Raw genomic sequence first — 19,921 nt, forward strand, 5'->3', positions numbered from 1 at the left:
GGCAACGTAATTAACAACCACAGTGAGACACGTACGTTTGCGTGAAAACCGCATGTCTTTGCCCTCGTTGTTTCTGAGCTTGTGCCGCTGTTGGATGCGATGGACGTTTCTCTTTCCCAGGTGGTATTCAAGGTCTCTTTTTGTTTTTTTTATTCAAACCTGAGCTTTCATCAAGCATGAGTGAAAGGGGGAAGCATTAAGGTGTGTGTGTGTGTGTGTGTGTGTGTGTGTGTGTGTGTGTGTGTGTGTTATCAAACGAAATATTGAGAACAGACTGTAGGGGATCCACTAAGATAACCCTGACCTGCCACAGTGCTCTTTTGAAGTGAAAAGCTGCAGGACTGGATACAGCCTTCGCTCCCAAATCAAAGGCTGTTTTGTTTGGGTTTTGGCGATAAGAAGAATTGTTGTCAGCTTGACTTATCATCCAGACAAAGTGATGGATTGTGATTGAGTAGATAGTAATAGCTTCCTTAATGCCTGCCAGTGCAACACACACACACACACACACACACACACACACACACACACACACACACACACACACACACACACAGAGGTTCTCACAGACAGAGAGATGAATATTCATGATTATACAGCTGAGGCTCAACACTGCTTCATTTAGTGTTGGCCAGAGAGAGGCCAATGATAGCATTGTAAACACACAACCATCGGGGGTTTAATAGCTCGACTCCAGTACTGGCTAATTACAGCGCACATGCAGCCACACACACACACACACACACACACACACACACACACACACACACACACACACTTCTGATATAAACACACACAGGCGCAGATTTGAAAGCTATTGCAGGTGGAGATTTCCCTCATTTTTGACTTCAGCAGACAAACATTTGTCTGGTAGAAAAAAGAAAAGAAAAGTGCTCACACAGCTGCCTCGAAACCATCTGGTGGAGAATAGACACATCCTGTCATAGTATGTCAAATAAGTCCTGTACAAATAAACCCCATTCTTCCAGCGTCCAGTGTTTTGAGTCTGTTTGATGAGATAGAGTTCCAGTCAGGAACCGTCGCACATGAAGCTGCTGACAATGACTTTAAAGCGGAACCGATTTTACACATCCAAGTTTACGGGTGTCGGGGAGTACTTCTGCATAGTGGAAACCTGAGGCGGTATCGGTTGGGTGCAAAAAAAAAAAATTTTAAAATGTGGCTGTAGGAGTGTGGAGCGGTGAGCTTACCAGTAGCTCCTTATCTCTGCTTGAAGCTAGCTGCTGATTAGCAGCGACTAGCATAACACACCCGGTCTGTCAGCCACCAAGCATGGAATAAAAAGGATGATATCTCTGGTTCTGCTGCACCGATTTTGAAACTTGTTTTAAGAACCGTCTACTGTGGCTCTCTTATTGCAGGTAACCCTGGTATGTCCAAAATCTAGTCTCAAGCAAAACCTGACCTGAAAAGGCCTCTGATACTGTTTTAAGATTGTGCCCTTTAAATGTTAAACCTTAAACAGATGAACAGTTGTCATCCAGAACTATAAAACAAACACAGGACTTTGGTGCAAAACTAAATGTTAACATTTTGTCACGTCAGTTATTGGTCAGTCAAGTTAATGCCAAATGCGCTCTTTTCCTAAACCTGAGTGGTTTTGTTGCCTAAACCTGATTTCTGTGAAGACGGAAGTGCATTTTGAAAAGACACTATGCGTATCACGAGTGCAAACTGACACGTCGTCCCTGACACGTCCAAAACTGAGGGGGACCTAGAGCGTCATCGTTTGAAGCTTAGGACCACTGACCAAGCGGGAGAATGTTTCATTCAGTTCTTAAATGATCCTTACTCCTGTTTAAAAAACATGTATCTCTATAATATAATCCAGTTTAAAATGTCTCTGTAGCTCACTCCAAGATGAGGGTCCAAAAATCTTTCAAAGCACTTTCACCGAGGAATGACGCACGTAATTTGTTGTTTGGAGGTTGCAGCTTTTGGCGCAAGTAAAGAGCACAGATGAGGAAGCAGTTTGTGTAAAATGGTCTAATACAGAAAACATGTACTGATGGTCTATTCTACAATTGTATAAAGAAAACATCTACCATGAATCATTACTGAATTGTTGTTCATCTCCTTCTGGTATCGTTTCGCAGTGATCTGGGACGTCTCGTACAACATCACTCTGGAGACCGACAGTATCTAAAATCTCTCTTCCTTTTAACACGACAGAGGAATGTGGGGCAACGTCGAGGCCAAGCGCCTCAGGGTTTAAGCTTCCCCGTTGCCTCCCGATTTGAATATCGTTCAGCGTCCATTTGCATCTAGTTTTAATAGCGGTTTATTCAGTCAAGCAGAAGATGACATCTTTATCTGTGGTTGACATATGAGGCCGTTAGCCTCAGGCTAGTGTGTGTCTAGTTAATGAGCAGAGGGGTGCTGCCGCTGATTAGAACAAATTCTCAGCCTTCTTCTCTGACTCAACTCCGTAGCGAGCAGATAGGGTCCGGACCCCAGATAGGCTGCTTCCAGTTTGTAGTCCAGGTGTGATGAGAAATTAGGGCAGGCGCTTGGTTTGTGTGTGTTTCTGTGTTCCTGAATGTGCGTACTTGTAGGGGTGTACTGTGAATGTACTGCAGACTGGTTCTTTTGGAAGGGAGAGCGAGATTTATGGCAAAAACTCCAGGAAAAAACAAGAGCAATCAGGAATAACAGAGAGAACAGATGCAATAGATGAGTGTAAAAAAAATAATAATCTGAATGACAATATTATGGAAGTAATTTGCAAATATATATGAAGAATAAGTAGGATAATTGATAGAATTCCTACAGAACGCATTTTTGCAAACAAAGTAGCATTTTTAAGGTGAGACATACAGTTATGAGGATCAAAATTATAATAATATAATAATCCAAAATGTCTTTATACATATTTAATGCATGTGTATGCATTGAAACATTTGACTGGACAGTATATGTGTGTGTTTTTCTACCTCTCCACCAGTTACAGTACTGGGAATATTGCTTGGTAAGCGAATGGTGGCCCGTGTGTTGCCATGCCAACCCTCAGCAGCTGTCAGCGTGCCTCCTGTAAGAATGACAAATGGTTTTTATTAGAGGGGCTCTAAATTGGTGGGATCCCCCATCTCCACGGAGATGCTTATCCTCGCCCGATCCGACCGGAGTCACTCTGCCAATAACTGTGAGCGGGCCTAATTACAACACGGGTTTCTCCCGGGCTCATCATACACGTATTATTACTCACTGTCGGTGAATTCAATTTGACGGCGCATTTCAAGACTTCATGTGGTACATTTGTAACTGTTACGAAACAAAAACAGTCATCATCAGTTTGTTGTTGTCATATATTTGTTCCCCTTTGTGATCATATTAATAGATGTTAAAAATGCAGATGCTCCTCTCTCTCTGTTAAGCTGGTAAGGAGATGCTGTATCACCTCAAGTAAAAAAAGTCTTCCAGATGCAGATAGGTGTTTCTTTGTATGAGCAGCATGCATTATCTTTATTTATTTATTTTTTGTCAAGATGTTTGCCTTTGACTGCACCAAGGTTAGGGTGACACCGTAGACCCCGGCTGTCTCCAGGGGACCGCTCTCCACTCACTACCGCACTCCAAGACAGTCGCACAGCGGGGACGCTGCCAGCACTGTGATGAGAAAGCACATTTTTTATTCTTTTTTTTTTTATCAGCATTGTTTAGCTGACTCCGTGGGTTTCCTGTAAGTGGCGTCCAGATCGCCGGCGTTGATAGGTCGGTCAACTCAGAGCTCCTCAGGTTGAGGTGTTCAAGGTGTCTCATCTGTACTATGTGTCCCATAGTTTACGTGTTTTTAACAGCATACTGTTTGAATTTTATCCTTAGAGGATTGTGCAGCACGCAGAGAGACGTTTGGTTTGAGTACGTTCTCGTTAGTCATCGTATATTTGCTTTGAAGAAGACAGCAACACGGTGTAATAAACAGACAGCGCTAACGGGTTCCTGTTGAGATCTGTCAGACAGACAGGGCTGACAGGTTTTTTTTTGATAATTACTCTGCCTAGCCATGATCTGAATTAGCATATGAAAGTTGTCCTTTTTTTTTTTGCCTTCACTGGGAGCGCATAGCTGTAAACTAATTTGTAAGTCATTTCAGATGACAGAGAGTGGTTGTATCCCAGAGGTGCTCTTTCCCTCTTGATCCTTTATTTTTTCTCTCTCTCTCTCTCTCTCTCTCTCTCTCTCTCTCTCTCTCTCTGCTGCCTGCTTTCTCTCTCATCTCTCCCTCCTCCCATCTCATCTTTCCGCCACTCATGTCTCAATTATAAGAATATTGAAATAACTCAGGCAAACCGAGTTAACTTTCTCAGCCCGTTTTGGGGCAAATGGTCAAAGTGCTCAATGTCACCGCGTGTCTTATCGGGAATCCTTCTCTCTTAAGTCCTTGTCACAGGATAACCTGCGTGTCCACACCAGTGCAAACTCTTATTACAATAGTATTGTAATACGGAAATGATTCTGCCTTTTCTCTGTGTTTCTATTATGTCTCAGAGGTTTCTGTAAAAAAAACTTCTGAGCCGATCTCCATTTGAATATACAAAGAGACCACTAGCAGGCTCAGCTTGGTTTATGTGGGGATTAATTGTAGCTATTGAGTGCGGTGGAGCCACAGAAAGGGACTTGTGTTTGTGGCACAGTCGATGCCAAAGCAGCTGGGCGGGCCCGAGGAAGGGAAGAGGAGACGACCCACAGTCCAGCGAGGCCACCTGGGATGAAGTGAAGCCATAGTTTCAGAAATATACACTAATACCTTTATCCCACCAAAATTTGCTTGCGTGTGCCGTGTTTTTAAACACTCGCTCTAAATAGGCGACAGACTCCTTTCCCATTGCGAGTATGCTGATCTGTTGCCCTGGTCTTTCTGGGGGTTTTTCTACTGTGTCTCATTTGAAGTCACTGACGCAGGGTTAGTAAACAATGAACATGTTACGGCAGTTATTTCTTTTTTATATCTGTTACTGATTCAGTCTCTCTTTCAAACTCTCAACCCAGAGCTGGTGATTGTTTGAACAGTGGAAAGACAAACAGACAAAGACGGTTTTGATAAGTTTGGTTTTGTTTCTGTCCGGTTTATATTCAACTTTATTTCAGACACATCAGTCCATATAAAAAAGAAAGAAAAAACAAACAAATAAATACAATACAATATGAGGACACCAAGACACAGGTAGAATCATTGTGTTCAAAGGTTACTTGTGGTTAAAAAACATAGAGACAATACCTTGTATTACTTTGTGTTGGCTCAGTTAAGGCCTTTAGGATTTTTGATTCAGTCAATCGACATTTAAATATATATATAAAATTCCTCAACACACACGGTTTGAATGAAGCATGTTCGATGGGTGACATGACCGTGTTCTGACTGGAGTCTGGTGGCTTTAAGGAGAGCATATCAAATGTAGGCTTTCTACGTTAATGGAGTATAATAATTGTCCAAATCCCTGTTGATTTTATTCATTATATTCATTTCAAAACGTGTCACATAGTAGCACACCGGAAAAGGGACGAAAATGAGCGCGTCCACTCGGGTGTCATGTCTGCATCACTGGCGATGGGATCTACAGCCGATAAATAGCTGTAACTACTGCAGAGTCATTTGTCGTGGGAATGAATGCCGATTGTCACCTTTCCTACTGAAGACAAAAAGCAGATGTGTTAGTGGGCTTTTTGTCCTGTGGGAAAGGGGCTTACTGCATCCAGGTGTGGACACAAACGTCTGCTCGTGTGTCTAGCATGTTAACACACATACCCACCAACGCATCACAAGAACAGCGGAGGCTGTGTCTCAGGCGGTGTTAGTATGCAGTAGGTGGAGCAGAGAGGAGCAGGGAAAAGCCTTCGATCGTTATTATTGATCATTCCTCCATGCAGCAGCGTGCTGCATAAACACACTCAGTCGCATGCACGCATAGAGACACACATGTTCGCTCACACAAAGACTTTAATATACAGATACACAAGCCAGTGGGATTCGAGATAGCTGCAGTGGTCCGATCATATGCAGAAAATGCCCTCAGCTTACTGTACAAGGACATGCAAATACAATACAGCTCTGTAGGCCTGTACCTCTGTGTAAAGCAATCAATTGTGTTTGTTTGGGAGGGAGCAAGAGCTGGCTCTGGGAAGAAAGAAATCTCATCCAGAATGAAGACTATAATCAATTACAAGAGTTATAAATTAACACTAACCACCACCACCTTCTGTTCTCATTGCAATGGTCTTAATACAGAAACATGTTTCACTCACATGTCAATGCACCTCCTGCTGAGAAGATGCACAGCAGTGATTTCAAACTGTAAGGTGCAAAATCTACTAACCGTTTTTGAAACGGGGTCGTTTAACATTTCCGAATTTTAGCATTCTAAACACAAGAGTCTCTGTTAAATTTCTAGATTTGTCCACCGCTATAGTGGACAGCAGACAGCACCCAGAAGATGTACAAGATTTCTTGAGAACAGGATGTGGCTTTGGATGATGTACTGTATTTTCACAGTGAAGGAAGAATGAAAAACAGTACCAAGACGCTACTTTACTTGGGCATAGCTAAAGTGTAAGGTGTCAAACTCTATTCTAAGGAGCCGAGTAGTTACTCTGAATAAACAGACTGTTGTTCAACACATGCACGTTTTCTTTCTTGCTGAGTTAGACGGTAAGATTGATACCTCTCTCATGTTTTAATACTAAATATGAAGCTGACACCAGGAGACAGATAGATTAGCTTAGCATAAAGACTAGAAATCAGAGGAAACAGCTAGCCTCGCCAAAAGTAAATAATCCACCTCTAAAGCTCACAAATTAATAAATTACATCCCAAAAAACAAAGTGTAAAAACAACAATTTGTGGTTTGAGGTGCTTGTGGGAGGATTATTTTACCTTTGGACTGAGCCAGGCTAGGTCCCAACTCTAAAAGTATAAATACTACTCATTTTATTCTTTAAAAGAAAGCAAATAAAACCTATTGTCTACTATTCCTTGAAAGCATATTGCACAGTTATAATAGTGAAAATTTCAATTTTAATATCAAACATATGCCTACCTGTCATCCTCTGACCAGATCCAGTTTGATTTGCTCGGTAGACAAGAGACAAACACACATACGGTATGCATGTAAACACATGTGGGCTTGTGTGTCTGTTTTAACATGCATTTAAAACACAGGCGGACTCCCCTCTCCCAGCCCTGGTCTTTTGTCACAGTGACAGCAAGTCTGTTCTAATGAAAGCTGCTCTCATTCATAAGCCTGCCTTGTCAACGTCTGATGCCAGACAACTTTCAGAGGGAGAAGAAGGGGGAAGAAGATGGGGGGGAAAGGAAAAAGACAGGCCACTTTCCTTTTCTCTTTGATATCTGCTTTCTCTGAATTTCTTCCTCCCCTCAAAATGAACTGCATATGCAACCAACAAAATAAAAAATGTGGTAATATTCTTGCTTGTCTGTGGTTATACGGTGGTAGGTCACACACTCAAGTACCTCGACCTCAAGCTGAAAAAAAACCTCCAGGATATCAAATCCATGGTCTCTCTTTTCTAACTAGGTCATCACTTGCTCACAATAGCATCCTCACCATCCTCCTCTGTGTATTCCTCCCTCTCCTTCTCTGTTTTCTCCCCGCGCTCTCATTCATCCTTTCGTATTGCACCATTACTGGGATCTGTAAACATGTTGGAAGTCGGTTTCTGTCGTTCGCTTCATCCGCTGTTTGTAGCTCAAAGCTCAAAGATTGTTTTTTCTTTTTTTGTGCAAATCCTACCACAACTATAGAAGGTTTTGCATCGATGTGCACAACAGATTTCTTGTAATATTCAAATCATAATTGTAGAGGCGAATAGTCACCAAATATAATTTTGATCGTGTTTGCAGTAATGATGATTTGTTTATTGTTGAGATAACGCCTTAAACTCAAAGATCATAGATTGCAACTAACACCTTTTTTCATTATGTTCCGGCTGGAGGAAATATGTTTTCGGGTTATCCGTCCTGTCTCTTAAACGAGATATCTCTGGAACTCCTGGATGGCATTTCTTCAAATTTGGCATAAATCGAATTTGGTGGTCAAAGGTCATAGTGACCTCTCAAAACACATTTTTCACCATAACTTAAACATTCATATTAATTCTGACAATTTCAGACAAATGCCCAATAGGTTTTAATGATAAAGTGATGACATTTGTGACAGAGATGGATGTAAACTGCAGCATGACTGCTTTGGTGGAGGCACCGTGAGGTGGTAATTCCCTTTCTAGCATGCTCTGTGCAAGGGCCTGTACCAGCAGTGTTAAACTGTCATGACGGGACTAAATGAGAGTAATTCAACAACCCATAAAGTGTGCATTATGATATCTCTACCAGAATCCCCCGCCGTACGGCTGCCCCATTTGATCCCCGTCTCAGATTGGCTTCTCCATCATCTGTGACATGAAAATACCCCCGGCAGCCACCGGCTACAGCGCACATCACTTCTCATAAACATACCTCTCTCTACCTCCATGTGTTCACAGAAATTAGCATAACATTAGCATGATATTAGCACATCCGACCTGCGCAGCCATGCCTTATCAAAGCGCTCTGTGATCCCTGGCTCCCTGCACTTTTTGATGGAGCAGGGAGGGGGGGACTGAGAGAGAGAGAGAGAGAGAGAGAGAGAGAGAGAGAGAGAGAGAGAGAGAGAGAGAGAGAGAGGGAGAGAGAGAGAGAGAGACAGACAGTTTCCCCCGAGACAGAGAGAGGAGAGAGCGATGAGCTACATGATAACAAGCTGTGTTACACTGCTACACAACACACAGCCGTCACTGAGCCTCAAAGCCGCGCTGAGCTAAATGGGCTGCAGCAGATGTTTGGTGACTACAACCACACAGAGCTACGTACCTCACTTGACTTGCAAATATTTGTTAAGAGACTTCAAAATTGGATTTTTCTGTATCGTCTCCTTTTGGAATGTGTAAGGTAGTGATTCCAGTTCATAAGAATGAATACACACAGTGTGATTGTAGAATAGTATTTGTTGTAAAAACGTCTCCTGTGATGAAATCTGTAGGCAACTGATCCTTTTGTTTGTTCCTTTCATGTGTCACACGCGCAGGGTTTCAGATGCCACTTTTGGTAAAAACATGGAGACACAAGCGGGCGTGTTCAGGACTCCGTTTACTGATTGTAGGGGTTACATTACTGGTCAGGACAAGGTGACGTTTGAGTTACTGTTCAGTCCAGAGTGGTCTGCCTTCATCAGTGGGAAGAAGTATGTTTTTTAGTGGAAATTCTTTTATATAAAAGTAAATATGCACACTACACTAAACTGTTGTTGCACCAGACAATTAAGATGAGCGGGTAGTCAGTGGGGACTAATTAAGTGAGAACAAATGATGGATCCTGCACTTTGTCGAGAAGGTTCCGTCTGCAGGCAGTAGACGCTCTCCAAGACATCCGTCTTGTAGAGAATCTGCAAGCTACAGATAGCTTTTCCAAAATGTTCAACACTACACTGATTGACCAGAGGCAATATACAGGTCACATAAATGTGACATATTTGGTGCCAATTGGCCCACAGGCAGTGACAGCGTTCAGGGGAGCTGTCATTTTAAAATGTTGCTTTGGTTTCATTGTAACTTTCAGACCCATACTGCAGCTGTTTAAAATTGCACAATACATTGATAATGTGCAGCGACTTGATATGTTTTATTTATTTACTTGTTTACAGTGTCACGGTTTCTCATCACATCCACGGGAGCCCTGTATATCCTGGATGTGCAAATGGAGGACGGGCTGTACAACTACAGGTGTATGACACGCCACCGGTACACAGGAGAGACCCGACAGAGCAATAGTGCCCGCCTCATTGTCTCAGGTAAGAAGAACAGCAATCTATGCAAACGTTGAAGTTGGACATCAGCAACAATTTCACGTCCTGACATGTAGTTAAATCTATCTGCTTATCAAGTTCTTTATTTTATTCCCCTTTCTTTGGGTTCATTTAGCTTTTAGTTCAACTGTTGAGTTTCAAAGATAGTGCAAAGTGACAGAGGACCATATGGAAATAAATCTGTACTTGTGAAAAAAAAATCTAGATATAGTGAATAGAATGGAGAGTGACAGGAAAAGCACATGAATTAAAGAGGAGATGACATGTGATAAAGGTCATCAGAACTGTGCCAACACAGTTTGTGGGGACGGCTTGAGGACAGAAGATTGCCCTCCTTACCCCGAACATTTAAAGGGACAGATTTTACACATGAAGATCAGCGAGGGGTACTATTCAACCTGTGAAAATGTGATGTCATCGTAGTCATCTCGGATTGGGTTTAAGACTACCGAAAGACCAGGGAGGGTCGAAACAAAGAAGCTATTCAGTTGCATTATGTGAATTTTAGGATCCAGTGTTTTTGGAGCTTTTAATCAGGACTAAAAGTTAACATAATAATCTTCATCTTTTTCTGTAGCTGATGATGAAGGTAGTCATGGAGTGAGCCAATCTTGTTCCTTCTCATCTCTGTTGAGCGTTGAACATGCACAGTACCAATCAGGCCCTCGCAAGAAAATGGTGGCGATGCACAAACATCAATTAACCTAAAAACAGGAGTTTAGTTGGGTCGTGTTAGAGAGGATGTAGGCAAAACTCCAACAATGTTTTGCGCAGTTTGCCACAAGTTTGAGAGAATTCAATTCAATGAAGATTTAACATGCCAATTACTGTAACTTTAGTCTTTGTTGTTATTTGTTAACCACTGATAAATAAAGCAATTTCTATAGGGGCAAGAAAAAATGTACTTTGGGCAAGTAGATTTCAGACCCACTTGCCCAACAGGACAGTGTGTCACTCTGGCAATGATCCCAGTCTCAACTCCACATATAACTTGATCTGCATCAGAACTAGGGTTTGGAAATTGGTCAGAAGTGACAACAAAAATAACTCAAACCTCTACTACACCCTATTTTCCCCATGCAGACCCCACCAACTCAGCACCACACATCCTGGACAGCTTTGAGCGGCGCGAGGTGATGGCGTCTCATCGAGTGGAGTTGCCCTGCAAGGCCTCCGGTCACCCCGCACCCAAATACCGCTGGCTGAAGGACAACCGGCCGCTGGAGCCCGACACTCGCTTCAGACAGAGTGTGACAGGCCTGCTGATAGAGAGAGCGCAGTCCAGCGACACAGGGTCGTATGTGTGTGAGGTGTGGAATGGCTACGGCAATGCTGAGGTGGTCGGCAGGCTGCTGGTAAAAGGTCAGTATCATGGGCTGGTGATACGTCATTATTATCAGTGGTATAATGCCTCAAAACACTGACAAGCTAGGAAGCTAAGATGCTGCTTCAGATTTTTATGGTTGTACACGTAGCATTTTTAATCGTTCACTGGCAAAATAATGACACCTTGTTTAAACTACAGAAAACAAATAACTAAAATTCCTAACCTACAGAGCCCCTGAAGGTTGTGGTGAGCCCGCGGAAGGTGAAGGGCAGTGTGGGAAGCCAGGTTTCACTGTCGTGCAGTGTAACTGGCTCCGAGGAGTACCAGTTATCCTGGTACCGCAACGGAGAGCTCATCTACCCCAGTAACAGCGTTCGCATGACAGGCCAAAACAGGGAGAACCTGGTCATGGCTGGTATGGCCAAAAGCGATGGAGGAGCCTATCAGTGTTTCGCCAGACACGGCAAGATATCCGCCCAGGACTTTGTCCAAGTCATACTGGAAGGTCAGAATTCACAGTGATCTTACTGGAGATGTGAGGGTGGGAGCAGTAATCATACAGTACTTCATATGTATAATGTCTTTTTGTTGCGTGTACATGTATTTGTGTATGAACGTGTGAACGTGTGCTGCAGTACAGCTCAGCTTTATTAGATTTTCTGAAAGAGGCTTGCATACTGTTACACAATCCGGGTTGCTGCAGTGTCTGCCTCCCATGACCACACCAATATAAGGAGAATATTTATAATCAATGAAGCTGTGGAGCCAGAGAAAGGAGCTCTATTAATCTGCTTTACACTCTGATTTAGCGTTTTATGCAGCGGACATGAATGTATTGCAATGAAAAAAAATCTGAATAGATTCTCATTTATAAAAGGATCCATTGTTAGGGCTGTACCGAATATCATATTTTAATCTTCTACTGAGGTTTTCTGATGAAGCTTTGAATGTCTGCCGTCGTGTGTTATGATGTCATCACCCTAAAAAAATGGGGGAAAAGAGAATTTATTTAAATATAATTAATGGTGCTGTTAGATTGCTGCTAGACCATACTGTTAATACATGTGCTGGCTCCCATTGTGTGCAGCAAGCAGGAGAGCAAACAGTTTTTTGACTGCAGTGAAAGAAATAATTTACTTTTGGACTTTAAAACACTCTGGAGTTATTAGAAACGTTTGGATCACTCAAGTCAGAAACAATCTTACTCAGCCACCATTGGAATCTAATTTTACAAATAGTACAAACTATTAATCTTAGTTTAGCCTGATATTTATATGAAACTGTGCAGAAATACTGGATTTAAACAGAATGATTAGACATGTAAAATAACAGTTCTGCAGCATTTGAATTTTTATTTAGAAGTTGAATGTCAACATTATGAATGAAGCTTTGAAATATTCGGTACCAGCCCTATCTATTAAATAAGTCCTATAAATGTAACATTACCATATGTGTCTCCTTCCACTGTCCAGATGGCACCCCCAAGATTCTGGCTTCATTCAGCGAGAAGGTCTACAACATCAATGAGTTTGTGTCGCTGTCGTGCACTGTGAAGGGCACGCCGGAGCCCCGGGTAATGTGGACCCTGGACGACGAACCCGTGGTGCGGGACAGCCGCCACCGCATTTCCCACTACACCAACGCCGAGGGCCACGTGGTCAGCCACCTCAACATCAGCCAGACCCAGGTGCCCGACGGAGGGGTGTATCGCTGCATCTGCAACAACTCGGCCGGGACAGTTTCCTACCAGGCGCGAATAAACGTAAGAGGTGCTTGTCAGATCAACTCTTCCAACACACCATCACATATACACATCAATGTGTCTTGATTTATTCCGTTTTGAATTGGCTATGTTTAAAGTGCCTGGGATGTGCAGATGTTGCAAGAAGGCCTGACTAAATCTGTCAATTAGTTTTTATTTTTAGTCATCGGATGTGCTGCTAGTTTTTCCATTTAGAAACTTGATATTGTATCTTAAGTGCTCAGAATACAGCAGATACTTTTACAGCCTCCTGCACTGGCTCCTCTTATCATCAGTCACTGCTGTCAGCATTAACTTTTCTAATGCCCCGCATCCTACCCAACACCTGCTGATAGCTTTATATTGGGACGCCATTAGGGTGATTTAGTGTTAGCTCCAGTGTATGACTGCAGTGCTATCTGCTCTCTACAGGGACATGGTTGGCTGGGTTGCTTGTTGTCATGTAGCGGTAATACCGGGACGCTCAAGCTTTCTGTACTTGCTTCAAGGCTATTAGTATTTCTATATTGCAGAGAGGGAATGGCACTTTCTGTGCACTGATTGGTTTAATTTGATTGTGTTCACTCTTGCATGTTGTAAGGCTAAATAGGGCGATCCTCTACCCCTTAAGCGAGGGTCCGTGGATGCCGAATACAGCCAAGCAATGAAGATAAATCTCCACAGGTGCCATTGCAGAGAAAGTGTAATGACTGTTTCTCACATCGTTGGTTCCTTAATCGTGCTAAAGAGAGTAGCAACCCAGGATATGCTTGTGCTCAAAGTACAATACAGAGCCTAGTTAAACTGTCTTCTATAGTGCTTTAAAGAGAAGCCTAATAGTCCATTTCCCTGATAGACACTGAGCTATGGAAGCCCATTGGTTATTCTGTTGGTTTTTCACAAGTGTGTGCGAAAACTGGCAAAATGAGTAATGGTTTTGATAATAGCTTCATGAGTAGAGAGAGGGACCATTCCACTCTAATGCTTGTCAGAGGCAATCACAGCCGGCACCGAAGAGGTGGCAGCGCAAGGTAATATTCACTACAGGCTCAAATAAAAGGTACACGAGTCCCTGGTTCTCACAAGGCAAGAAGCACATGTGATATGAAGGAAAACAGAGCAGAGCAGAACGGGTCCACTGGGGATTATTTCCTTTTTCTTTGACTTACCATGAAGAATTTTTTAGCCAGGCGGTCTGGATCTCCTAAATAAATCCAGGCAATGTTTTGATTTCCTGCTGTCGGAATGAATCAAGGCATGTTAGCGGCACGTTTGTTGTGTCCTGAAAACACACACAACACAGCACAGCTGTCTTTTTTAGCACCCCCCCTGCCTCAAAATCATTTTAAGAGAGTTGTCTCTCCAATGTGTCCTTCAAGGGCCTGCCAGCATCAGACCAATGAAAAACCTCACTGCCATCGCTGGGCGGGACATGTACATCCACTGCCGTGTCATTGGCTACCCGTACTACTCCATCAAGTGGTACAAGGACTCCAATTTGCTGCCATACAACCACCGCCAGCGGGCCTTCGAGAACAACGGCACCCTGAAGCTGTTTGACGTACAGAAGGATGTGGATGAAGGCGAATACACATGCAACGTGCTGGTGCAGCCACAGCTCTCCACACACCAGAGCGTCTATGTTACTGTGAAAGGTATGAACCTCAGTCTGATCTGTCTTCAGTTACAGTTCATGACTCATTACTGGATATTAAGCTGGGACTTTATTTTAAGAAAAATAGGACAGGATTTAGGTGGCATAGCTGTGTGTAATCATGGGTACTCCATCAGGATTATTATCAACCTGAAGTGTCAAGTAAGTAGCTTAGGCCATTTATTCGAGATGTAAATACACACGGAATCATATGCCAGTACGTTCATGTTTACTCCATCATTAATCTCTTGGATGCTAAGACGGAGTCTCTTCATCAGTCTGCACACTGACCCTGTGTCTTTCCATCTGGCGTACATGCATCTCATCCCATTTAAAAGATACATTAAAGCATCACCTTAGTATCTAAACATATCCTTGTCGCAGACAACACAAATATGCAGAGGGATATTTGTATACCACGATCTGTCATGAAAACACACTCACATCACTGATAGCGAAGCACCATCTCCATCATCCAGCTTATCTGGGGCTCATCTGAATATGCAGCGGTGCTGAGCTGAGCCTGGACGATGATAACCTCAGATGGCTTTCTGTCTTCAATGACGCTGCATGATTTGAAATGTCAGGATGGGCAACACCCCCAACCCCCACCCTCTCTCTCTGACGTGCTAACAAGTGTGCGAGGGGGGGAGCACACAGCATAGACAAAGCTATACCGCCATTCCGCCTCGGCTAATTTGCCTCTCGGCTGCTTAGCATTCCAGCGCTGCTGAGAGGGAATCCCCAGGAGCCTATTATGCCTATTTTGTTGTGAATTAAATAAGCGCTGAAGTGCAGCTTATTCCAATGTTATTTTAAATCATTAATTTTCCAAAGCATCTGGTTCTCACGATGGCTACAGTGTCCCCAGAGAGCGAGAGACAGTGAGAGAGAATGTTACATGCATGTTGTTTGAGTGAGAATTCACGTTCCTGCAAAATCACAGCATGGTGTTTTAATATTGGGAACTAATAGGTGATAAAGAGAGAATTGTGATTAATGAGTTGCTATGACAGTGCTTTATTAGCTAGTTTAGCCATACCGTGTATATATTTAGACATAGTCTTTTTATATGTACGTATGACATAAGTAACAAAGTGCTTAACAATGGCATTATACCATACAAGAAAGAAATCATGGAAGATGTGTTCACGAACAACTACAGCGCACCCCAAACGCACCGATTTTCATCATGGGAGATCTTAATCATTGCAACTTAAACACTACATTGCCAGGTTTTGAACAGTATATTAAATGTGATACAAGGAAGAATCGGACTTTAGACAAGTGCTATGGTAATGTAAAACATGCATACACAACGATAGCTAAACCACCCCTGTCTAACTCTGACCATAATACCATTCACCTGATCCCCACATACAAGACAGCCCTGAAGAGCAGTAAACCTCTGTTTAAAACTATCAATGCATGGACAGACGACAGCATAGAAACACTGAAAGGTTGCTTTCTATGCACAGACTGGGATATCTTCTCTGGAGAGCCAAACCTGGACAACGCCACAGAAGTTACCACAAGTTACATACAATTTTGTGTTGACACTGTGATTCTAAAAAGGACAATAAAAGTCTACTCTAACAACAAACCTTACATCACAAGGTGAAGGAGGTGAAGGACTGTATTAACAGAAAAAAACAGGCATTTAAGACCAACGATCACCTACAACTAAAAACTGTACAAAAGGAGTTGAACCAGATGCTGAAAGAAGCTTGGGAACACCATAGGGAGGCAATAGAGAAAAACCTTCAGGCTATGAACTCTAAAAAACTATGGAACTCCATGAAAATAGCCACCAACATGAAACCCACAAAAAAATCCTTACATGCTGTAGATGAACTGGCTAAAGCAAATGAGCTGAATGTTTTTTACAAGCGGTTTGACAATTATGACTTCTCTGCTGAACGTGACATGGTGCTTGATGGTATTGCTATTGACGATGTTGACAGGCTAGAGATTGACCATAAAGTGTACAGCTGAAAGACCAGATCACCCGGCTAACACAAGGAGCCATGAAAATCATGGGAGACAGGCAGCATCCCACACTCCAGGCTGTCTTTGATGAAACTATCATCAGACAGGCCCAGAAGATTATTTCAGACCCCACCCACCTCCTCCACCCTGAATACCAGATTCTTCCCTCAGGCAGACGCTTCATAGTCCCCCAGTGCAGACTCAACCGCTTTAAGAACTCCTTTGTCCCCCTGTCCATCAAAGCCCTAAATGGCAAGCTAGCCAGAGCCTAAGCCCTGTAATACAGATTTTAATTTATTTTTTTTATCTTAACTATACACTACAGTTGTGTTGTATGATGGGCAGCGTGAAATGTATTTGTTGGCTGGTGGGTGGCAGTCTGTGTATATAATGTATGTATGCAATATGTTATGTTGTATTGTTTTAACAGCAGACACTGTATGTATGTTTCCAAGACAAATTTCCTTCGGGACAATAAAGTCTATCTTATCTTATCTTATCTTAAGATGCAGTGACCACATCGGCCACGTTTTTTAAAACAGTGCAAAACTAAACTCAATTCTTTTGTTAAGTTAAACCTAAACTGTAGTAATGTAACCGACAGGCCTGAGGTCAAACTCCTGCGACGCAATTGAATTTGAATGTCTCATCCCCAGTTCCACCTACCATCCACCCATTTGAGTTCCCTCGGTTTTCCATCGGCCAGCGAGTCTTCATCCCCTGCGTGGTAATGTCCGGCGACCAACCCGTCTTCATCACCTGGCAGAAGGACGGTCGGCCCATCCCTGCCAGCCTGGGTGTCACCATCGACAACATCGACTTTACCAGCTCCCTGCGTGTCTCCAACCTCACGCTGATGCACAACGGCAACTACACTTGCATCGCGCGCAACCAGGCCGCCGCCGTGGAGCACCAGAGCCAGCTCATCGTCCGAGGTGAGTAAGGGGAAGGCGGGTAAGAGAAGCGGGTTGGTTACAAGATACAAGCAGGGAGCCTTGTGTCTTTTGCTCTTAAAAGTTTTCGGGACAAAACAGAGTGAATGCTGGCGACAGAAAATATAGTGGTGGGTGTCAGTATCAGATCCAAATGATTATCTGTAATGTTTATATTGGTCCTTGAACTTTCTCCCCGAAAATACAATGAAAAACACTCTTAAGACTGAGGATTGGTTATTGAAAGACCTCGAGAGATTTATTTCAAAGTGAGCTGTTATTGATCAGTAGACATATATATTGCATGTTGGGATGAATAACTGTAATGTAATGTCTGCTCGTCTTGCAGTTCCTCCCAAATTTGTGGTGCAACCAAAGGACCAGGACGGCATCTATGGGAAGGCAGTGATACTCAATTGCTCAGCTGAAGGCTATCCTGTTCCTACCATTCAGTGGGAGTACTCTAAAGGTACAGCACAACACCCGCATTAATATACGCATTAATATACATGTGCCTTTTCGCTACGCACTCACACATATATTACATGTAGTAACACACAGCTGTCCCGTCCAGGTTCATTGAAAGTGTTTTCAAAGACTTTTAAAAGAATAACTTCTCTTCTCTTTTAACAATCACGCTGAGTTGTATGTTAAGACTTTTTTTCTTGTCCTACGGCAAGCTTATTCTCTGTGGTAGATGATCTTTTTTTGAAAGCCAACACAGCAAATATAATGTCCACAGCCTTGAGGTTGAACGCATAATAACACCCACCTCAAGTCCACACAAGCACTGTGAGATGAGAAGCAAGAGCTTTTCCTTTCCCCGGGAGAGAGATGATGTAAACCAACATGATCCCATCCTGGCTGGACACAATAACAGTGACTCTTGAAAACAAAAAGGATCTTTATGAAATTGCTTACTTATTATGATTTATGACCTAGGCTCATTTGCTGTTAAGGCAAAGCTTATCTAAAGCTAAACTTGATGACTTTGGTGAACCTTTTGGTTGTCCCTCTAGCGCCACCATCAGGCTCACATTTTTGGTTTTGAATGAAATATCTTAACTAGCACTGTTGGAAGAACTGACATGACATTTGATACACACATTCAGTAATGCTGAATTGTAAGAACTTTGGTGATCCTCTGACGTTTCATGTAGCACCATCATCAGGTCACCATTTGTTTAATGCTTTGGTTTATGACCAAATGCTTGCTAAACTATTAGAAATCTCACCAGCCTCAAATGTTTGAAAGCTAAAAATGCTCAATGAAGATGGTGATCAACATTATACCTGCTAAACAGCAGCTTGCTGACAATAGCATTTGGTTCTAAGCAGCACTGTGTCTTAATTACAGCCTCACAGAGCTACAGGCGTGAATGTAGACATACATTACCCCCTCATCCCACCCACAGACCCCTATATCTCCACTAATGAATACATTGTAATAATATACAGTGGTAAAATACAGTTTACAAAGTTGTCAGCAATTAACAAATGTTGGTATCTGGTGAATATCTACAGTAGCTTTAACCATAAACAACTAAAGGTATACAAAGCAACTGTGGGTTTTATCCCGGAGTACAGTGAGTACACATGTTGAGTGTGATACTAAAGAAGTTCCCTTGGTGAAGAGCAGAAGATATTAATGATCACGTGAAATTTTAGCAGTGGCAGAATGAATATGGGGGAAACACTGATTAGTATTTTACTATTTGTAGAAATAGATTCCAGTGGTGACCGCATAGGGTGGTTTCAGACTACATTTTTCCATAACTCCAGAGCATTATGAAGTCCAAAGGACAAAATTGATTTAAAAAACGATAGATAATCATTTACAAAATTTAAATGAAATATTCTGCTTCAGTCCATATATGTTGGTGTTTAGCCGTCACACAAAGAGAGGCACGCACTGACGAGTTATATTCCTTATAGAAAGTTTATTTCCAGAAGACTAACTCATTTAATCTGATTAATCACTTTATGAATCCTTTATATTAAGATTTTTGTCCAAGGTTTTTATATTTTTTTCAGGCTAATGAAAAATATGACGACAGACGAGCTTCATTCAAAAACCTCAATAGAAGCTTTGAATTCAGTACAATTCTCATAAATAGCATTTGAATATCAGAGGTATATCAACATGATATAGCCTTATTCATGCTAGTTTAACTGTTTTGGGTGTGTTAGCATATCTGATAGAGTCATAGAAAACTGATCCGCCACCATTTTTATAGCAGAACTGTTGTTGTAGGGTTTGAATGAATTTCAGTGGTTGTGTTTGGGCTAGCTCTAAATCCTTAGACTTGTCTGAGATAAAGTAGCGCAATATTAACTAGCCGGCATATGTTTTCCTGTATTTTGGCCTAATCCTGATCAACACTCACTCTGTCCCCTCTGACA

General features: G+C 42.4%; 1 protein-coding gene across 4 annotated transcripts in view; it reads left to right on the forward strand.

Annotated features, from left to right (window-relative positions):
* The window catches only part of dscama (Down syndrome cell adhesion molecule a), a 98,957-nt gene that overhangs the window by 49,150 nt on the left and 29,886 nt on the right, over positions 1-19,921 (forward strand). For 3 of the 4 annotated variants that reach the window (XM_068721441.1, XM_068721439.1, XM_068721440.1), the window contains exons 4-10: positions 9,714-9,860; positions 10,959-11,237; positions 11,432-11,707; positions 12,675-12,971; positions 14,323-14,598; positions 17,243-17,521; positions 17,868-17,987. In XM_068721441.1, the coding sequence (XP_068577542.1) occupies positions 9,714-9,860; positions 10,959-11,237; positions 11,432-11,707; positions 12,675-12,971; positions 14,323-14,598; positions 17,243-17,521; positions 17,868-17,987 (1,674 nt within the window). Of the gene's footprint in view, positions 1-9,713; positions 9,861-10,958; positions 11,238-11,431; positions 11,708-12,674; positions 12,972-14,322; positions 14,599-17,242; positions 17,522-17,867; positions 17,988-19,921 lie in introns of those variants that run through there. The other variant, XM_068721443.1, reaches the window with a different exon arrangement.

The sequence above is a fragment of the Cebidichthys violaceus genome, unplaced genomic scaffold (assembly GCF_023349555.1).
Source record: "Cebidichthys violaceus isolate CVI_PGR_0920_01 unplaced genomic scaffold, fCebVio1.0.p SCAF_27, whole genome shotgun sequence".
Classification (NCBI taxonomy): domain Eukaryota; kingdom Metazoa; phylum Chordata; class Actinopteri; order Perciformes; family Stichaeidae; genus Cebidichthys; species Cebidichthys violaceus.